The sequence below is a fragment of the Rhagoletis zephyria genome, unplaced genomic scaffold, assembly GCF_001687245.7.
Source record: "Rhagoletis zephyria isolate East Lansing unplaced genomic scaffold, Rhagoletis_zephyria_1.1 Rzeph_scaffold_00248, whole genome shotgun sequence".
NCBI classification, from domain to species: Eukaryota; Metazoa; Arthropoda; class Insecta; order Diptera; family Tephritidae; genus Rhagoletis; species Rhagoletis zephyria.
Window position 1 is genome coordinate 233,261 of NW_016157332.1, and position 21,262 is coordinate 254,522.

General features: G+C 33.3%; 1 protein-coding gene across 20 annotated transcripts in view; it reads left to right on the forward strand.

The window, feature by feature from the left end:
* Positions 1–21,262, forward strand: part of bt (projectin protein bent) — a 276,654-nt gene that overhangs the window by 167,282 nt on the left and 88,110 nt on the right. For 13 of the 20 annotated variants that reach the window (XM_017609687.1, XM_017609702.1, XM_017609685.1 and 10 more), the window contains 3 exons: positions 9,328–9,369; positions 15,937–16,084; positions 18,573–18,946. In XM_017609687.1, the coding sequence (XP_017465176.1) occupies positions 9,328–9,369; positions 15,937–16,084; positions 18,573–18,946 (564 nt within the window). The remainder of the gene's footprint in view (positions 1–9,327; positions 9,370–15,936; positions 16,085–18,572; positions 18,947–21,262) is intronic. The other 7 variants (XM_017609704.1, XM_017609705.1, XM_017609689.1 and 4 more) reach the window with 1 other exon arrangement.

Genomic DNA, 21,262 nt, shown 5'->3' on the forward strand with positions numbered 1-21,262 from the left:
TGGAGTATGCCGCAGTAGAATTTGTTCAAACGCTTCCAAACATTAGCAGTAGAAGTTGTTGTTTTTTAAGTATTATTTAACATACGAATTTCCATATCTTTTCGTTTTTATCAGAAACACCCACACACATGTAGTTTCAGTAACACACACCAGCCTATATGCATACATAAACATATTTACACATGCTCTCCACATACATACATATATATGTAAGTAATCACACAAACAAAAAAGGGAGTGCCGTAGACAACATATCGTCGGTCCCTACGAAGAGTAGCACATTTCACTATTCGCGTGGAAGACTAGCACATTTCACTATTAGCGTGGAAGACTAGCACATTTCATTATCCGCGTCGAAAAGTAGCACATTTCAAATTTTTGCGTGGAAGAGTAGCACATTTCACTATTTGCGTGGAAGACTAGCACATTTCAGATTTTTGCGTGGAAGACTAGCACATGTCAGAATTTTGCGTGGAAGAGTAGCACACTTCAGATTTTTGCGTGGAAGAGTAGCACATTTCAGATTTTTGCGTGGAAGAGTAGCATATTTCACTATTTGCTTGGAAGACTAGCACATTTCAGATTTTTGCGTGGTAGAGTAGCACATTTCAGATTTTTGCGTGGAAGACTAGCACATTTCAGATGTTTGCGTGGAAGAGTAGCACATTTAAACTAAATCATAAAAGCATAATTTATATTGGAAATTCAAGTGCTTATTTTATATTTGTGTAATTCTATTATAGAATTCATAAAATTCCGACGGTATATCCTATGATTCCTTTGATTATTTTTGTCGCATTTGCTACTATATAACGAATAAACACAATTTATTTTTATATGAAAGAAAACCGCAACAACGGAAATTTTTTAGCCACTTGAAACTTGCACATTATTGCAATAAAATTTAAAGGGCTTTAATTCTATATACTCAAAAAATTCTTAGAAAAAAATTATTTGACATTTGGATGAACATTTTTAGATTTTTTTAGTTTTCTATAAAGTTTTAAATTTGGGTTTATATCATGATTCAATAATACAAGGTTGTGTAATTTGTGACAGCTAAAATTTGACACTCCTCTATCTAGATTTGTATTTTGGAAGTAGGAGAAAGGGGAAGAATGTGATCGCATTTTGCGAAAACGGTAGTAGAATGGTACTACAAAAAGTACGCAAAGTATACAATTAGAAGTAAAATGTGTATTATTAATTCTATGCGAATTTGCAATATATTTGGTGTTTTAATGGAAATACTAAACAATACATAAAAATATGCATTTTCGAATTAAGTTCTTCGTCATTTCCGGGAACAAATCTAGAATGCCGACCGTTCAGCTATGCAAAAACTATAAATGCGGATCAATAGAACTTTTTATGCTCATTTCAGCCATGCCAAAATGATTTGGCGCAAGTAAAAAATGAAGAGGTTCTAGAAGGTTAAAGTTCAGTTTTTAGATATTTTAAATATTAATATCTTATGTAATTTATAACCAATTAAACAGCTAATGACGTCACCATAAAGGTCATTAATTTGTTCTTCAGCTGATGTACATAATTTATAGCTTTTTGTATTTTTAAACCAAAACCACTAAAAATCCAAGAAATATTATTTTTTCATGAAATAACCTTTTTTGAAAAAACTGCATAATTAATGGTAAAGAATTTTATATAATTTAGAAAGTACAAGTTATTATCTTTAATTCGATATTACATACTTTATCATGATCTACTTTTGGGTTTCAACAATTTAGTGATAATAAAAAATACAAATAAACCTCTTATATCTTCTTTTTTTACCAGTGACAAATAAATTTGGTATCGTTGAAATCAGCGTAAAAAGTTCTATCAATCGGCATGTTTGGTTATTTTATAGCTAAACGGTCGCTATTCTACACTTGTTCTAGAAAATTACGCAAACCAAGGTGACGCCAACGAATATTTAGTATGAAGAATTTTTGGTTTTACTACTAATATCACTAGAAACTCTAGAGTAAGCAACATTATGCACAAGTAAAGGAGCCGATTTTATGTGTGGGAGCGAGAAGACTGTTTTATTACAAAACCTTTCTATTATTGAATCATGGGTTTATATGGACTTCTTCAGAGAATGAACTTTATTTTAATGAAAATTCTTAAAAATAAGTAAATAAAAATAAGTGGAAAACAATATCACTTTGAAATGAGGTGCTTTTGATATGACTGCATGTACATTAGGGTGGTCCAAAAACAGTAGTCGGAATTGTAATGCTCTCACTCCCTAGGATTGTTGTATATAGAAAAGTGTACCCATATTTTTTTTTTAAATCAAAAAATATTTAGTGGTCGTTCAAAGCGCTCAAAGTTTTCCATGTATTTTTGTATGGGAAAAAACAACTTTTCGTAGAAATGGTATAGAATTTTTGAAAATCAATATTTTTCGATCAGAAAACTCTGGTTATTTTCAGGAGACTTTCAATAATAATACGCAATTATTTATTTAACAATTTTTTAATACTAACGATTTTTTATTTGTCCCCCATTGCATTTTTCGGGGTTTTTGGGGTTTTTGGCGGACCTACAAATTATAGTTGCGATGAAAAAAGGTTAAATAAACAATTGGGTATTATTATTGGGAATCCTGCAGCTGAAAAAAGTTTTCCGATAGAAAAATAGTTTTTTTGAATTATATACCATTTCTACCAAAAGTGTTTTTCCCCATATAAAATATGTACATGGGAAACTTTGGGCGCTTTGAGCGACCTCTAACTATTTTTTGATTTCAAAATAAAAAATAGGGATATATTTTTTCGGTATAGAACAATCTTGGGGGGTGAGAGCATAAAAATTCCGACTTTACTTTTTCACATGCATTTTTGGACCACCCTAATGCACATATATGTTTCTCGTATTTATAAATAGATTCCCTGAGGAAGACGCGAATATGCGTCCAAACGAGTAGGAGGAAAATAAACGTTTATTCTTGTTGTAATAAAATACCGAAAAGCTCCATACACAACATTAAACTCTCAGCTTAGTCGAGGAGAAATAATTATTACATACACGTATGTTTGGTTTTTGTACGGCTGCTAGTACCACTTTATATGAATTCGCTATTCTTCTACGCGAGTATCTGAAATGTGCTACTCTTCCACGCAAAAATCTGAAAAGTGCTAGTCTTCCACGCAAATAGTGAAATGTGCTACTCTTCCACGCAAAAATCTGAAATGTGCTACTCTTCCACGCAAAATTCTGAAATGTGCAACTCTTCCACGCGAATAGTGAAATGTGCTAGTCTTCCACGCGAAAATCTGAAATGTGCTACTTTTCGACGCGAATAATGAAATGTGCTAGTCTTCGACGTGAAAAGTGAAATGTGCTAGTCTTCCACGGTAATTTGAGATGTGCTACTCTTCGTTGGGAGCGACGATATGTAAACTGATACGTACTTGAATTTGAACTGTAGGCAGAAAGACGTAGCCGGATATCGTTTGTCATTGCGTATTCGCAAACTTTTGTGGCCATTAAAAAATCCGTACGTTGGCACCTCACAAAAATTAAGTAGATTGCGCTACCAAATTTGATTGAATCTAGTAGTTATGAAAAAAATAATCATACAAATTATTTACAAAGAAAAATCGGGACTAAATTGCAAAGCTGATATTCCGCATTTCGTAGAACATCATTGTTAACACTACAAAAATATAAATGTAAATAGATGACTAAATAGTTTCGCCACAAAGAGAACTTTTGTCCTGCAGTGTGTTGCAAAACAGTGAGTAAACTTTCCAGTAGATGATCTGTAGAGTAGAGCTGGAAAACTAGCGATGGCACTATCGATAGTATCGATGGTTTTTGACTATCGAAAACATCGATAGTTTATAAGCACTATCGATAGTTTTCACTCATACAAACATTATTCAGTAATAGGCGGCATACACGGTGCGTCTGACTCGCGAGTTGGTTGGGATGTGTTTGTGATAATAAATTTGTGTTAGTTACACCGACATGACTCCTGGATTGACTCTGAATGATTCAACTGTGTGTAGTCGAAGGCGAGTCAACACGTACATAAATGACTCGCGAGTCAGACGCACCGTGTATGCCGCCTATATAAGAGTAAAAGCCGGCGGTACCTGCTATATCTTGTGAGTTGGAAAGGTCATTTAGCAAAGTAGGGCAAATAATTTCAGAGCGCAGATGCTGCTCGAAGCTAAAAATCATAGATAAACTTTTGTTCCTTAACAAAAATATGGACATATTTTGGCAATTATGATCTCATTTTCAATAAATGTTGTTATGTTTAATTTTTGGATTTTTTTATTAAAAACTATCGATAGTACTACCGATAGTGTCGACATTTTCGATAGTATCGATACTACCGATAGTTGTGACGACAATCGATAGTGTTCCAGCTATACTGGAGAGCTACCAGTATTACAATTTCAAATTAATTTGGAAATAATGGAAATATTCAATTCAAATACGCCCGGATTAAAATGAAGCATTTTTCACTGCACGGATGCCGTTTTGCACGTCTCGGATGCTTTTTCATATGTAATTAAAAAAGTATATGTATACAAAGCATGTACAGCGGTGACAACACGTACACACAAATGCACTAATCGCGCGCTGTGATGTTGGTTCAAATTTAACATTTGAAAACACATTTACATGTATGGCTGTAGCTGAGTGTGCAAAGACGCTTGATACATACAATTGGTTGCTGCCGGACGGAACAAAAAATTAAATTTTATTTTTCTTTCTTCTTAATTACGAAAAAGTATCTGTGCACATCACAATGACATATTTTATAGCGTACATACTCAAATTTAAAACGAGTTGGGTTGATGCTCTTTCATATGCGTATTTCTTTAAATATATCACTTTTTTTATACCCGAGCGCACTTGTGCACAAGGGTATTATAACTTTGTTCACAGAACGGTTGATTGTAACAGGCAAAACGAGTCGAGATAGATATAGACAAATGTATACATAAATGATCAGGATGAAAAAAGAAATCGATTAAGCCATGTCCGTCTGTCCGTCCGTCTGTCCGCCTGTGCACACGATAACTCGAGTAAAAATTAAGATATCTTAACGAAACTTGGTACGTGTACTTCCTTCGGGCGTAGGTATTGAAAATGGGAAAAATCGGACAATAACCACGCCTACCTCCTATATAACGGTAATTTTCAAAAATACGAAAACAGCGATATTTTAGTAACTACCGAAGATTATTCACTCAAGATTAATATTTACAATAACTTTTAGACGAAAAATAAGAATACTATAAATTTTTGGAAAATTGTTACATGTGTATATCTTGGTAACCGCTGCACCGATTTCTTCCAAGCTTGCCACTTTTGTTGGCCTTGGTACGGCGTACGAAATGGCCGAAAATTTTTAAAATCGGACAATAACCACGCCCACATTCCATATAACGGTAATTTAGAGAAATACGAAGTCTTCGATGAAGCAGTAAATATTAAAGCTAATTTATTCAAAATTGATGCTTGCAACCACTTTTTACCAAGAAATACGTTTATGATAAAATTTTGGAAAATGGGCGTGGCACCGCACCCTTATGATCACATATATGTATCTCGGTAAACGTTCTACCAATTTGTACCAAACTCGGTATGGTTATTATGATTGCCACATAACAGCTAAACGTTCAAAATTATTCAAATCGGGCTAAAATTACGGCTAAAATTTTTGGAAATGCAGCTTCAATATTTCGAAATTTAAGGACGCTAATTTACCCAAAATTAATACACCCCGGCTTACCATGTAGCGGTAGATTTCGGAAAGGTGAAAAACACATATTTAATATTTGCGCCAGGTATTTAATGTTCGGCTCCGACCGAACTTAGACTTTCTTACTTGTTATTCTAAATTTTTTTCCCTCAGCGTACTTATTAAATGAAATCAAACATTATTTTTTCTTTGTAAATAAATTAAATGAACACATATTGCAATATAAAAATACTTAAAATTTTAAAAAATCTAATGTCGGTGAATTAAAAAAATATTTTTTCTCTGTAAAAAAATTAAATTAAAAACAAAGTATTAAAAAATAAGCTGAATCCAATTATATTACATTAAAAATAGAAGAAGTTTCCTCACTGCTGAGGATTTGAGTACGGCACTCCTTCGCTTAATCCTGCTGGACTTGTGACAGTTATAATAGCATGAGCAAAGCTGCAGATTTATTTTCTTAACTATTGATGCATACCCCTTCAACTGGTACGTGCTATTAGTATTTCGACTAGCTGGCGTTTCGTAGGACACCGTCGTATTAAAAATACCAGTTGCTAATATCGAAAAAATTATAGAAGACGGACCAGTTGAACTGTGAAGCCAACTGATAGTAGTCTAATTCACGACTAGTAGCTTTCACTCCAGGCTGGTTTAATAGTACTATGTATGTTTGGCGGCAGTTCACACTAGTACACAGTAGTACACACACATACACACACTGAAAATAAAATCTGCATAAACATAACGAAAGCTTGCGTAAATCTTACGGAATTTGTCGGCATTTTGAGCCACGAAAGTTTTCGTTAATTGCACAAAACTGTTTTCGTACATACTACGAAAATATGAGACATCAGATTCTTAGTATATTTTACTAATGCGTTCGTATTACTTACTAAAGAATTTCGTATTATTTATTTGTTTTTTTTTTACGAAGTTTTTGTAAAATGCACAAAAATAATTCGTATATTTAACGAGATTATTTTCGTAAAATCTGTGGTCGTTGCTTTCATTCGCCACACTGTAAACACCATAGTACGAGTTATAAAACAACACTTTTATTCTATTTTTATTGTAAATTTTAAGGGTTTTTGTTTAACGAAATGTTTTGCAAAAACGCTTAATATTAATGATAAAAATATAATGAAGTTTTGTGTTATCATTTGAGCTATGGTTTTATAGTCCGTGAGAATGCGTATACTTTCCATCTGTAAATAAAAAATGTAATATTTTCAAACTTGTTTAAAATATCCAAAAACTTGTATAAGACAGCTAAATTTCAATGGAAACATACGGGTATAGGCACATAAATGCGCTATTCATAAGGCCATGGTGAATTTGTGTTACCAAATAAAAACACTGTTGATTTTCTTTTACCTTGGAGTACAATTCACACAGTTTAAAATTAAATAAATATTTACTATTTTTATTTTGAATTCCGATTGGAGGCCGCTGTGGTGCAATGGTTAGCAGTTCGCGCTACCATTCCGCATGGTCTGGATTCGAGTCCAGTTTCCGACCAATATCATAAAAACAAACAGTATTATCCAAAAGTAAATTGCAAAAAGCAATGAGGTTATCAATGACCTCATTTCTGGTTCCGAATTAGAGGACGAAATCAGGCTCAATCTAAAAAAAAAAATAAAAAATTTAATGAAAGTAAATAAATAAGAATTAGGTTTAGTTTTACCGAACGAAAACCATCAGGCAATTTGTATTGCGGTCAAACATCAAATATATATGTATTTGTTTTGGATTATTTATTCTCGGGGTCTCGGGTGCTGTTCATACATGTTGCAGCGCACGCTCACCAGTGTTTAATTTTTTTCTGATAAGCCATTGCATGGAGATGATGTGTCAACGCTCTATATGCAACAATAAAACAACAACAATAAAAAGCAACAAAACAAAAGCAAAAAACAAAACTTAAAATTCACTCACTCACCTTTGCCAGCTAGTAGGTAGCAATGTTACGATTAATCGATAGCTCCACGAATGATCAAATCACTAATAAATATTGAATTTTTTATTGTATTTTTTATCCAGCAAATGCCTTTATAAAACGTTTAAATTTATATTATACGTCTCAGAGCAGCCAACAGGTAATTTCGCAATGACGAATTTAAAAAACATTTTTCTGCATTAGTACTATGTACGAAAGTATTTATTAAATAAAACGAATTCAGAATTGTAGATTTCGTATATTTTAAGACGACACGTAAATATTCCCAATGCTTTCTTATAATACTCAAAATTATTGGTACAGAGATTTGTTCGGTAATTTACGCATGTGTTTTGTAAAATAAATGAAAGTTTTCATAAATAGTACTGGAAAAATGCCTTTCGAAACTCCTTTTGTTATATTTAGGAATGGTTCGTAAAATCTTGTTTCGTTGTGAAAAATGTGTTCGTATTATGAACGAAAGTTTCGTACGTTGTACAAAAACCAAGACTACGAAAGATTTTCGTAGAATTTTAACGAAATTTTATTTTCAGTGGATGAATATAAACTAGTCGCCTAATACAAAACTGGTTTTCGAGTTATTCGAAAAATTACAATTCGGGGATTTTGAAATTAAATTAAATAATTACCCTTAATTAAGGGAAATTACCCTTAAGGGAAATTAATTACCCTTAGGTAGGTGATTTGTAATAAAAATGGTTCAATTGTAATCCTAGGTGGGGCAATTGCATTTTAAAACAGTACCAGTCAAAATACACACGCACACATAGCACACATAGCCTCGCAAGGATACTGGGTACCTGACACTGTTTTGAAAGGATCGAATGTAATGTACAATTCATCAGTTCCTTGTTTCGGTTTTGTAATGTAAAATGTTTCATTTGACCTGTTTCTGGTTTCAATGATATGCAGAAAGAAACAATTCGACGCTGCCTAGGACACGAAATTTCTAATTTAAATAGGCCTTTGCGTATGTTTGGTTAGTCTAACCCGATATCCTACAGGAATATGATACACACATGCATACATACGTAACTGCTTAAGTTAATGCATATGTGTTTTTAAACCTTTGCACGTTTACTTTCCTCAAACTTTTCTGACTCCGCTCAGTAGTAGCACATTAAGTTTAAGTATTTATGCTTCTCTTAGTTAGTTAATAACCTTGTAATAATTATGATTCAATATTCCTACACACATACATATGTCCATATGCATTGAATTCAATCACAAGCTGATAAAGATTATTCAAAATCAGAAGGTATGCAAATGTAATCAAAATTTGTATTCCGATTGCGTAAAAGGGGAATCGTCGCTGAAAATCTAATACATTAATTATATAAGTATATATATGTGAAATATTCCAATTCAAAAATAAAATTTCTAAATTTCTGAATTCAAACTTACCTGCGAAAATGAATGAAATACATATTAAATGAAATGAAAATAGTTTTCCTTTGTAAATAAATTAAATGAACACTTATTACTTATGTGTATATATACATACATATTAGAATGCGCAGTTGTCCAAGGAATTTGTTTTTCATACAAAGCTAAGAAGTCTCTTATAATGACGAGTGAGGATATTTACATGCAAAAAAACTACATGAAAGTTTTTACTGTTTTTCCCCAGAAAAAAAATACACGGCCTGGAGAAGTTGGTGACTCAAAACAGGTTAAAAGATTTCTTCTAATATCGACTTATTTTAATGTTTTCCGTGTTGAATTATTGTTGAAATGCGTCTAGTTGCCGGTTTTATAGATATGCATTTGTTTATTTTATTTCGTTTCTTGAGATGATATAAGTAAAAATGTAAATAGATTTCAGAATGGCTTACTGTCACATGAAATGCAGTTTGATTGTAAATAAACAAATCTGCATAAGTGCTTTCTTAAAAATCATTGTAAATAATGATTAAGCGAACATTAGATATTCGATTAAAAGCGCGAAATTTCATGTAAAATATATGTAAATAATATAGCTTCATAATAATTTCTTAAGTGAAAAATCAATGTGCTTCAATGAAAAGTTTCGAGCATGGGTCGACTGATTCCATCTACATTAGGGTGCCCATCAAAAATGTTTTTTTGTAATTTCAAGACCCTTCCTCTAATTTTATTCGATTTCATGAGAAGTATTATTGCCTTTTTTATAGATTTTTATAGATCATTTAGAAGTCGCGACCTGTCGATTTAGGTCAGAAAATTCGATTTTATAGATTTATGAGTTTTTAAATTACTATTTTTGATCGAATATGATTTGAGAAGAGGATATATATGCCTTTAAAATGGTATATAATTATCTATTGTCGGACTTGGCTAGTTAGATTTTTTATCGGGTTTAATAAAAAAAACCCATATTCCTCTAAATTTTTTAAATTTTGACCATCGATAATTTCCACAATTTTAAAATATGTAAAACTATCTAAAATTAAATCTTTTTTTAAACAAACGGATAGCCCATTTATTGCAATCGCATAAAAATTGATGAAGTTAGGCGACTTTTATTAAAAAATTGATTTAATTTTTGATAAAACTACATATTTTGAAATTGTGGAAATTATCGATGGTCAAAATTTAAACAGTTAAGAGAATATGGTTTTTTTTTACTTTACCCGATAAAAAACCCCAACAAGCCAAGTCCGACAATAAATTACAATATACCATTTTAAAGGCCTATATATCCCCTTCTCCGATTATATTCGATCTATGAAATCGAATCAAAAATAGTAATTCAAAAACTCATGAGTCTACAAAATCGTATTTTCTGACCATAATCGACAGGTCGCGACCTCTAAATGATCTTTAAAAAATCTATAAAAATATGCAATAACATTTCTCATAAAAACGAATAAAATTAGGTGGTAGGGTCTTGAAATTAAAAAAAAAAAAAACATTTTCGATTGACACCTTAATCTACATACATACATACATATGTATTTATACATACATATATTGTTATAGTAATGAAATGTGATTAATATGAAAAATATCATTCGAACACAGCATTCAGCTTATCTGCTTAAGTACTATTGTATGCCACTAGTGCTTGGTTAAAGGTTGTATTTATTGTATTACAATCAAATCTCGATTCGAAAAATCTTGTGCATACATAAACATACATACACACACACATACACCGTAACCATAGGCATTTTTCTTACGCCTGCATGAGCGTCCATAATTTAAGAAATACATACGTGTTAACAGAAATCAATATCGAAATCGAAACTAACAAATCTATGTGGCACCGACCCACATTGGAAAAAAAAAATCGTGAGGAAAAACAATCGTCTATGAATTTACTGAATTTTTAAAATTTCTTTAAGTCAATTTTATATATTTTTATGACGAGAATGAAATGGTTTCACTCATTCTTGTGTAAAGAAAGTTGTTTACCAGGGTTCAGAATTTTTCATGTGTGCGCACTGAAATATTAACATTTATGTCGCACATAGAGAAAAGTAAACCTCTGTTCCGTCATGAGCAAGCTTTTCATAAAACTAACATCTGAAGTCCAGAGATGTATTTGCAAATTTCAAAGTCAAAATTATTTAACATGTTTTTTTTTTTTTGTATGACAAAGACTAATTACACTTATCTTAGTCATTTTCGTGACATATTTATGAATCAGATATCATTCAAAAAAGGTTTTCCAGAAAAAGTCAAGGCGGCATTCATATTTTTAGGCTATATTTATATCGGTGAGTATACCCTTAGTTTTTTCAGAAGCCAATTATTAGAAGTTTAAATAAAATATAAGACAAATAATGCTAGAAGGTGTGCCAAGGACACATACGTATCCGACGAGTTGCGTAGTCTTTTAAGGGATCTTCAGAAAACAATGAAATTTGAGAACAAATAATTCAGTAAATCTGGGCACTCGATGGCATATGACTCTCGAGGACACTTTTTATATGAAAATAAAACATAAGTATTCTCAACATTATGCCACTAAAGTATAGAAGGTTATGCCCTTGAACTAAATTCATGCGTTCGTGTACGCAGTTTACAAATAACTGAATTTCATTTTTATGATGTTGTTTCAATTACCATATGCACCTTATACAATAGAATATGTGCAGTATTTACATAGCTGTATACTGGGTGCTTAGTACTTAAAATATAGTCTATATACATGGATGCAATGCATTTATCGGGCTTGACAACACTTAACTACGCAATAGGGGTATTCTCCAAATCTTGCAAAGCCATTGCACGTAGCACGGATTGCATAGATTGCATAACTTGCAAACACACAACAACGAAATACATGGGAAACAGCATTTTCTATCGCTGCAAAATATGCAACGTCGAAACCCATGTATATATTATGCAAAATAGCATAGCAAGATAAATACGACCCTGTGCTAGTTGTTTTGTTGTTGGAATGCTATATATTTCTCTCATTCCTCTCATCTCGCTCACTTAATTTTTTTTGCTGTCTCTTGTTATTGTATTTGATATGTAATTTCGCTGCTTGCTACCCATGCATGCTTCCACTTTACAATGGGGTGCACTCGTACTCTTCGAAATTTGGAATAGTATTTTTGCATTTCATGCAATCCGTGCATCGTGCAAGACTTCGAGAATACCCCTATTGTGTTGGTTTTGTGCTTTCTTTGGAGAGTGCAACGCTTCTGTCCATTTTAACCAAATCACTAAGAATTTTTTGAAGATATAGAGCTTGTTTTGACGCTTCGGAATGGCCATTATTTGGCCTCTGTGCTAGAGAGAGCGACTGAACGCAGCTTAAGTGCTGCCCGGCTGGTTGTTTCTCCGGCCAATATATATATATATTAGGGTGGTCCTACGGTTGCCAGACGTAATGATTTTATCAGTACAGTACTGATTTTTCAACTCTTGTACTGATTTTATTCATTCCTTCAATCAGTGCGCTTATGTCCTGATTTTTCAAATTTAGTACTGATTTGTACTGAATTTTCAATTCAAACAAAATACTTTAGGATTTTCTTAAGGTTTTTACATAACTTTAGAACTACCTTAAACTGTACTGTAAAATGTAAGAAGAAAATAATTTAATTATAGTTGACATGTTTCAGATAATGTTTGATATGCACAAAAAAATAAAAACAACAAAAAGATCAATCATTTTACGAGCATATCGCCGGGTTGTTACATACCAGTTGCGATAACATGATGGAGCTTAAATTATTTAAAAAGAAGGCTGACATTTTTTGTCGTGTGTTGTTAGTTATCTCAAAAATACCTTTCGGTTTAATAACTTCAAATTTTCCTTTAACTTACAACTCTTTTTTCACAATTTACTGACATTGTAAAAGAGTTTTGCATACGAGGCATAGAGTTCGATACTCTTTCTAGCGAATTCTTAGTATTTCAAAGTTTTTGCGTAGTTGAAAAAAGTAATAATTTAAGCCATTAGGAAATATAGATGCATTCCTTAAATAGTGGTACTTTTCCACAGTTTGAAAAAATATGTAGTTTGCTTCTTGGCGAAAAGAGATAAATCGGCTTCTAATTAAAATTGTTTAAAGTGAGCTTCAAATTAAAAGTAATTTTAAAATGAAATGTATTGAATTTTTTTACTATTTAAACGCTGATAATGGAAATGATCTCATTATTACTATTAAAAAATTTCATAAATATAAAATAATTTATTGGCTTCTTTGTTCAATGATGTATACTTTCATGTTAAAATGAATAAAATTTTTTTTTTTTATGAACTATATTTTATTTACTATATACCAAAATATTGTTAAAAACAAGTTCTCTGGCGTTTTAAAGTATTATCTGTTACTTACATTCATAATTTTGCTTTATAAAAATGTAGATTTTTTTAGCAGGAAAAAGTCGAACGTACTGATTTTGCGCATAAAAAATCTGCCAACCCTTGGTGGTCCTTAAAATCAAATGAACGATTTTTTTCAGTCTCACCCGCTCAATCGGTAACACCACGGTCACAGATATCACATATAAATTTGGGTCCTGATTGGAGACGGTTAAGGCGTGTCGCAGAGGGGCCAAAGTTCAGATTCCTCTGTAGATACTAAAAAACTAAAAATTAAGTTTTTTTTTCATCTAATACCCAAAATCGGTTCTACCGTAGTCCAAGATATCACATATAAATTTTGGTCCCGATTGGAGTCAGTTAAGGCATGTCGAAATGGAGACTCACAAAATTAAAAATATTTGTTCCATTTAATACCCAAAATCGATACTACTAAAACCGAAAGTATCCCATATAAATTTTGGTCCCGATCGGAGTCGGTTCAGACGTCTTCATAGGGTAATCTGGGCCTTAACCGACTCAAATCGGGGCCAAAATTTATATTTGTGATTTCTTCGACTATAGTAGTATCGATTTTGCGTAATAGATGAAATGAAAGTTAATAAATAAAAATTGCTTTAAGGACCACCCTAATATATATGTATGTAGGAAGAGCCGATTGCAGTTGCTTATCGCTCATACTTACTTCGCACTCAAACAATTTTTCTTCATGATTAAATTGTAGTCAATAGACATCACCATTTTCAACCATACCTATTACGTCTCTTTCATCCAAATTCCCCATACCGAAGTGCCACAAATCTATGTAGTTCTTAGTGTCAGGTAAGAATGCTTTATCATCTTCAGGATATTCCATGAAGTATAAATTTCCACTTCGTTCAGCAGTAAGCAACACAGTTTTATCCCTATATATTACTATAGCACCGTTTTGGCGAAAATGCACTTCCTATACCTTATCAGTTATTCTCAATTAGAGATGGGCACGGGCCTAAAATTTCAGGCCCGGCCCGGCACGAGTTCAAAATCAACTTTCAAAAACACGCACAAGCCCGCACGTTAAGAATTTTAGTGGGGCCCGGCCCGGCCCGTCACGACGGGACACGCCCCAGCCCGGAAATAAAGAGCCAACTTTTCTTGTATGTATACATATGTACAGATTTTTAATTTTGTGTTTATGTCCATATGTATATTTACTTAAGCGAATCAATATTTTACTTCAAAGATTTTTATAATATATTTTCTGGGAAGATATTTTATGTACAGATATGTATGTAAACAAAACTACTAACTTCATATATTTTCTATCGGTTTCCAAATATTCCTTTTTTTGCTTTTCTCTTATCAAAAGAGTTTTAAATATGTACTATTTTTTTGTATAAAAACAAAAGCTCATCTAAGTTTTTAGTATTTGCAACGGGCTTTTTCGTGCCTTTTCGTGCTTTTATGAAATTTGACTGAACGCCCAGGCCCGCACGAGTTCGTGCTGAAAGCAAATATTTCAGCCCGTACCCGCGGGCTTACGCCAAAAGCCCGGCCCGTGCCTATCTCTATTCTCAATACCGATAGTTAATTTTTTTTACTAATACTTCACCGATACCGTCTATGATTGTTTCCGTTTGCCATATTTTGCACCGCTGTGGCTATGGTTAGCGGGGCGTACTACTACCCCGTAGGACTTGGGATCGATCTCTGGTCGCCTCTCGGCTGGAAATGGCTCCGAGTGTATTTCTGCCATGAAACAGCTTCTCATAAAATCCATTTGCCGTTAAGAGGGGGCGTAAGACTGTGGTCGAAAGTGTAAGCGCCAAAATATTATTATTATATGCACAAAAATGCGAAAATGTGATGCAAATTGGCAAAGGCGAGCGATTGACGTAGAAATCGGGCATAAAATAAAAAAGTTATAGAAGAAAACCCATTTAGCCGTTTTTCAGGATGCCTGAAATACCCTCGTAGTGAGTGTTCAAAATCGCTTGCAACAGATTGCACTTATTTTTGGCCTATGCGGTCTAATATACACACATATATTAATGCTTACATACTTCTTTATCATTATTGGTAGATTTATTTAACGATTTGGTTTTGACTCACATATGTAGTTTCTGTATACCCATTCATACATTTAAATTATTTAATTAATTTTAAGTGCATACAAATTTGACATTCATACACACATTTGCATTAATTAAATATTTGCAAAAATCATGTATGGTAGTTGATATGTTGTGTAGATTTTTAGTTTTAGTTCCACGGTATATTGACATTTTAATGCATTGTTTTCACTCATATTTTATAAATATTTCTAAATTTTAATACAAGTATTTAAAAATGCTCCATTTGACCCTCTATGCGTTTGTTTATATTAATATTATTTCATTAATATACACTCGTTTTGCATCAATAATTTGTGTGCGTGTGTGTCTACTCCATCCTCTCTGTGTTCGTGAATCAATGGAATTATGGAATCTACAGCGTCGAAGAACATCGATTGATGTACGTCGTCCTAGCGTGCAGGATCTTGAAGACTTGATAAATAAGCCTTCGACACCGTTACGTGAAATCGGCGATGGAGGTCCCCCGCAAATTGTTGACGTACAGGAATCTTATTCAGCAGTCGAAGGTAACTTTATTGAATTTATTTATTACGGATCTCACATACCTTGTACATACATAAATAAGTACATATAAGCCATACATGCACTTATGAGAATTAGTTTAATTTACAGTAACATGCGCCGACGTAAACTTAAGAACTTCATGCTACCAAAACGCTGAGAGCCGAGTGTTATAAATTTTTTACGCCTGGAGTTTTTCAACAATTTTCGATATAAACTGAAAAACAAATAACACATTTTTTTGACATTCTTATCATTATACACAATACCATTGGTAGACTGTTATGAAGGTCCTAAGCACTAATTATAGCTCGCAATTGATAACGAACAAACATATCTCTTCGAAAGGCTTTTAGTACTGCTCTCTTCTGCGGTCTGTATGACAGGTAGAGTATGCGGTTATCCTGAAAACTCTGGTTCACTAAAACTTTTGATATCTCTCTAAGTTACAAACTACGGCGCAAGATTTGTAATATCTTTTAATTGAACCGATCCATAAATAATGCGATTTAGATACTAACGCTTGTCAAAAAGTGTTCTACTCGCCCCGTCTTCTCAAATAGGATTTTTGTGTGTCTTTCGCAAGCAGTCACCTATCCCACAAGTCGTCTGCTGGATCTTCTGCTAAACGAATTTTTATACCCGAGCGCACTTGCGCACAACGGTTGTTTGTAACAGCCAAAACGAATCGAGATATGTATAGACAAATGCATACATAAATGATCAGAATGAAAAGAGAAATCGATTAAGCGGTGACTGTCTGTCCGTCCGTCCGTCCGTCTTTGCACACGATAACTCGAGTAACAATTGAGATATCTTAACGAAACTTTGTGCGTACACTTCTTTCGGGCATAGGACGGATGGTATTGAAAATGGGCAAAATCGGACAATTAAATAATTTTCAGAAATACGAGAACTGCGATATTTTAGTAACTACTTAAGATTATTCACTCAAAATTGATATTTACAATAACTTNTTTTAGACGAAAAATAAGAATATTATAAATTTTTGGAAAATGGGCGTAGCCACGCCCACTTATGGTTACATGTGTATATCTTGGTAACTGCTGCACCAATTTCTTCCACACTTGGCACAGCTGTTAGCCTGGTACAACATACCAAATGGCCGACAATTTTTAAAATCGGACAATAACCACGCCCACATCCCATACAACGGTAATTTGGAGAAATACGAAATCTTCGATAAATCAGTAGGTATTAAAGCTCATTTATTCAAGGTTGATGCTTGCAACAATTCTTTACCAAGAAATACGGTTATGATACAATTTTGGAAAATGGGCGTGGCACCGCCCACTTATGATCACATATATACATCTCGGTAACCGTTCTGCCAATTTGAGCCAAACTCGGTATGGTTAAGGTGTTTGTCACACGAAAGCAAACGATTGAAAATTATTGAAATCGGACTAAAATTGAGGCCGATGTTCATATAATGGTAAATTTCAAAAATACTTTAAACTTCAATATTTCGAAATTTAAGGACGCTAATTTACTCAAAATTGATGCACCCCGGCTTACCATGTAGCGGTAGCTTTCGGAAAGGTGAAAATCATATATTTAATACTTGCGCCGGGTATTTAATGTTCGGCTCCGCCCGAACTTAGACTTTCTTACTTGTTAATGATGTATTTGGCTGCTGAAGAAAAAGTAACATTACCGGACACATTTTTTAAGTAGTTAGGCAAACAGAGAATTAATAGCTGAGTTCAGAAATAAACTGACTAGCAAGGTGACAAGCGCTGAGAAAATATGTTGCATGCCCCAAGCGCGTTAACCAACTAAAAAAAACTCAAGGTGTGCGCACCTGCATTTATGTACTCTGTTTAATCCATCAACTTCCGCTGATCATCTCTTAGTTCGGCTATAAGCGCTCAATATAAACGAGACCTTAAGCTAAGCGCTTAGTGGAGCGGCGAGCAAAGCGACGATTACAAACGTATTTGTTTCAATGGGAGCGCAGATAGTGAAGAGCAAAGCGTACATTTTGTAATTGACGCTTTGCTCGATGTTATGCTCCACTATGCGTTTAGCCTTAGACACCCCACCAATTGTTCGTCACTTCAGGCATTGAATTCCAACTTTTCACGTACACTGCGTGACTCATCCCATGTTCTTAAGGGTTGCTTATGACTCCGCTTCTAACCCAGATGCATATTCCATTAACCTCGTCAAACATGGATTCTAGATACTTTGAATTAGTCAGATCCTTTGCAGGTAAGATACTACAATGTGTATGTCCAAGCTCAGTGTTTAGTCTGTTTTCAGCTCTTAGGTATTGGTAGGTATTCAAAAATTGTTCTTAAGCAAGCTGTCGGTTTTACAAGTATATGTATGTACAATATAAATGCATTCATATGTATGTGTGGTTTTACTCGTTATAAGTTCTTTAATATTTCAAATGTACACCCAATGTTCTATATGTTTATTCATGTTTTTATTACTTGTATGTACACTTTTAATAACAATGTGCAGACTCTACGGCTTATATGACTGTTGGCGTTGAAGGCAACCCAGCGCCGACATTTAGATTCTATAAAGGCGTCAGCGAAATCATCGAAGGTGGCCGGTTCAAATTCCTTACTGATGGCCAAACAAATTCAATTACGCTTTGTATGCGTAAATGTAAGCCCAATGATGAGGGCAAATACAAAGTCGTTGTCTCAAATATACACGGTGAAGACTCAGCCGAAATGCAGTTGTATGTTTCGGATTCAAGTGGCATGGATTTCCGTGCTATGCTCAAAAAACGTCGTTATCAAAAATGGGACAAAGAAGAAGAGGACCCCAATTGGGGCGAATTGAAACAAACAGAAAAGCCATTGCCAACACTCAAGAAAGTTGAGAGGGTAAGGAAATGTTCACGGTACATGCGACGACTGCAAATTAATTGTACAAATTTACTAAAAAAAATGTTCCCTAGACTAACAAAGTACTAACCCACTTTAGCGTAATGTATGTTTAGCACTTAGTGTATTTAGACGTATTTATTTGATTTCAAAAATATCGTTATTATAACTCTAATGAAGTGCTTAGAATTACATTTGGCCTCCTGAAAATGAAATTTTATTTCTGAAAAAAAAATTTGGGGAAACAATAGAACTTAAGGCAATGTTCCATTTTTCTATACTTCATCCAAACCATGATTTAACGGATTTTTACCTTGGTAACATTCCGAAGCTCCGTGACGCATAAACAAAAAGGAGTTGACAACTATAAGCACGAAAAACCAGCGGGTGGTTCGTCCGCACTGTCGACTTCGTTTCGGTATTTCTAATTATTATATAAGTGGCCGCGAGCTGAGCTTTTGGTAGGATCGTATCGGTTCTGTTCGCACACATTTAGAATACCATATTTTATTCGCCAGTACAAAAATTTTTTCTGATAAGAAAATCGTTGGCAGGTTGTCGTTGGGTCATATAACGGTCAGTCTTATTACGGGAACAAAGATTTGTTTGTAATATGGAGAAAAGTGCATTTAATTTACCCAAGTAGCAAAGAATTAGATTTCTGTAGGTGAATAAAATGTATTTACATGTAAAATAAGTATTTGCAATAACTCTCTGTTTTTACCGACACCCAGACACCGTTGCATACCAACATACATATATATGTACATAAGACATGTGTACTCCTATTATGTATGCGAGAAATGTATGTATAGAGTAATATTGCTTCTTTACTTATATACATATGGTACATTTATATAAACCAAATATAATACAAACATATAAACAATACATACATACTTATATATAAATATATTCCAATGCTACATAGAATGTTAACTACATCTAAAATTTTGCATATATGTTCTATTTTCTACAACAAAAAATGTGTGCATACAGATGTTTCCACGTAGACCATCCTTAGCCGAATTGATTCCCGATTGGCCAACATTACATCCATTTCGTCGCGAGGAGGTTCGACTACTGGCACCAGCCCTATCTCTATTTGGCTATTATGAAGATTTTTTTACGTTCCTTGCCAAGCAATTGACACTCGATCTGAGTATTCCTTATCGCTCGATGTTGTCTAATTGAACTGTTTTTCTATCTCACATTTCCAAATCAAAAATAATATGTAATAGTATGATTAATAGTAATATTAATTATAATTCAACACAAAGAACCGTTTAAATTCTACATAAACATATATGTATGTGTGTATCTACTTATAATACTTAATAATAATTAAAAACAAAAGTTTTTTACATTTTGATGCTTACGCATTTAGACTTTTCAGCATTATAAAGGACAAGACGAGCTGCAGTGCATCATATGTCCACATTTTACGATCAGTAATGTTTTTGTACAAACTTACTTCTCCGCGCTATCTATCTTTCTCTCCTATTTAACTCTCTCGCTCTCTTAACTTCTTCAAAGCTGATTTTGCAGGATTTTGACTCAACGCTTCTTGAATTACGGAAGCTAGAATTTTTCTTTGCTCTACTGTTTTGAAAAAAATATCGTCTCGAGCAAATAGCTATATTTTTTAGAGTGTCAGTTAACTACACCAAGCATTTTCTCTCTGTTTGTGGATGTTGTGATAATAATTTTTGAAAGTTTTTCTCGATTGCTTTGTGAATTTTTGGATGTGCCTGCCAGGGTTGCGTGATTTAAGATCATTTTCGATTTTAAATCGCCTATTGATTACGAAATCTATTTGATTCATCAACCAAATCAAAAACAAATTTTATTTATGATATCATGAAATTAAATTTATGTGTGACTTGATTCGTTTGACAACTAAACTATTTTTATTTTCTCGAAAATCGTGCTTTCTTTACATAAAAAGCATTAGAAAATCACGAATAAAATTGATTTTTTGGACAAATCAAATCACAAATAAATTTTACTTTTTATTTGTCCAACAAGTCAAATCACTTATAAATGTTATTCATGATTGTATCCGTCGATTAAATTACAAATTTATATTATTTAAGGTTTAATACGCATTTCAATTCATAAATTTATTTATTTTTTGGATTTGGGATTTGACTAATTAAAAATCACGCAATCCTGGTGTGTGCCCTGCAGTATATATTGGTGCAGTTCCGAAAAGCTCAAAATAGCGCAAAACGCAGTAGTTCTCTGTATGTTCCATTCAACGAGACTCGAATACATGCATATGAAATCCCACATTTGCGAAATTGTTTTGTTTTA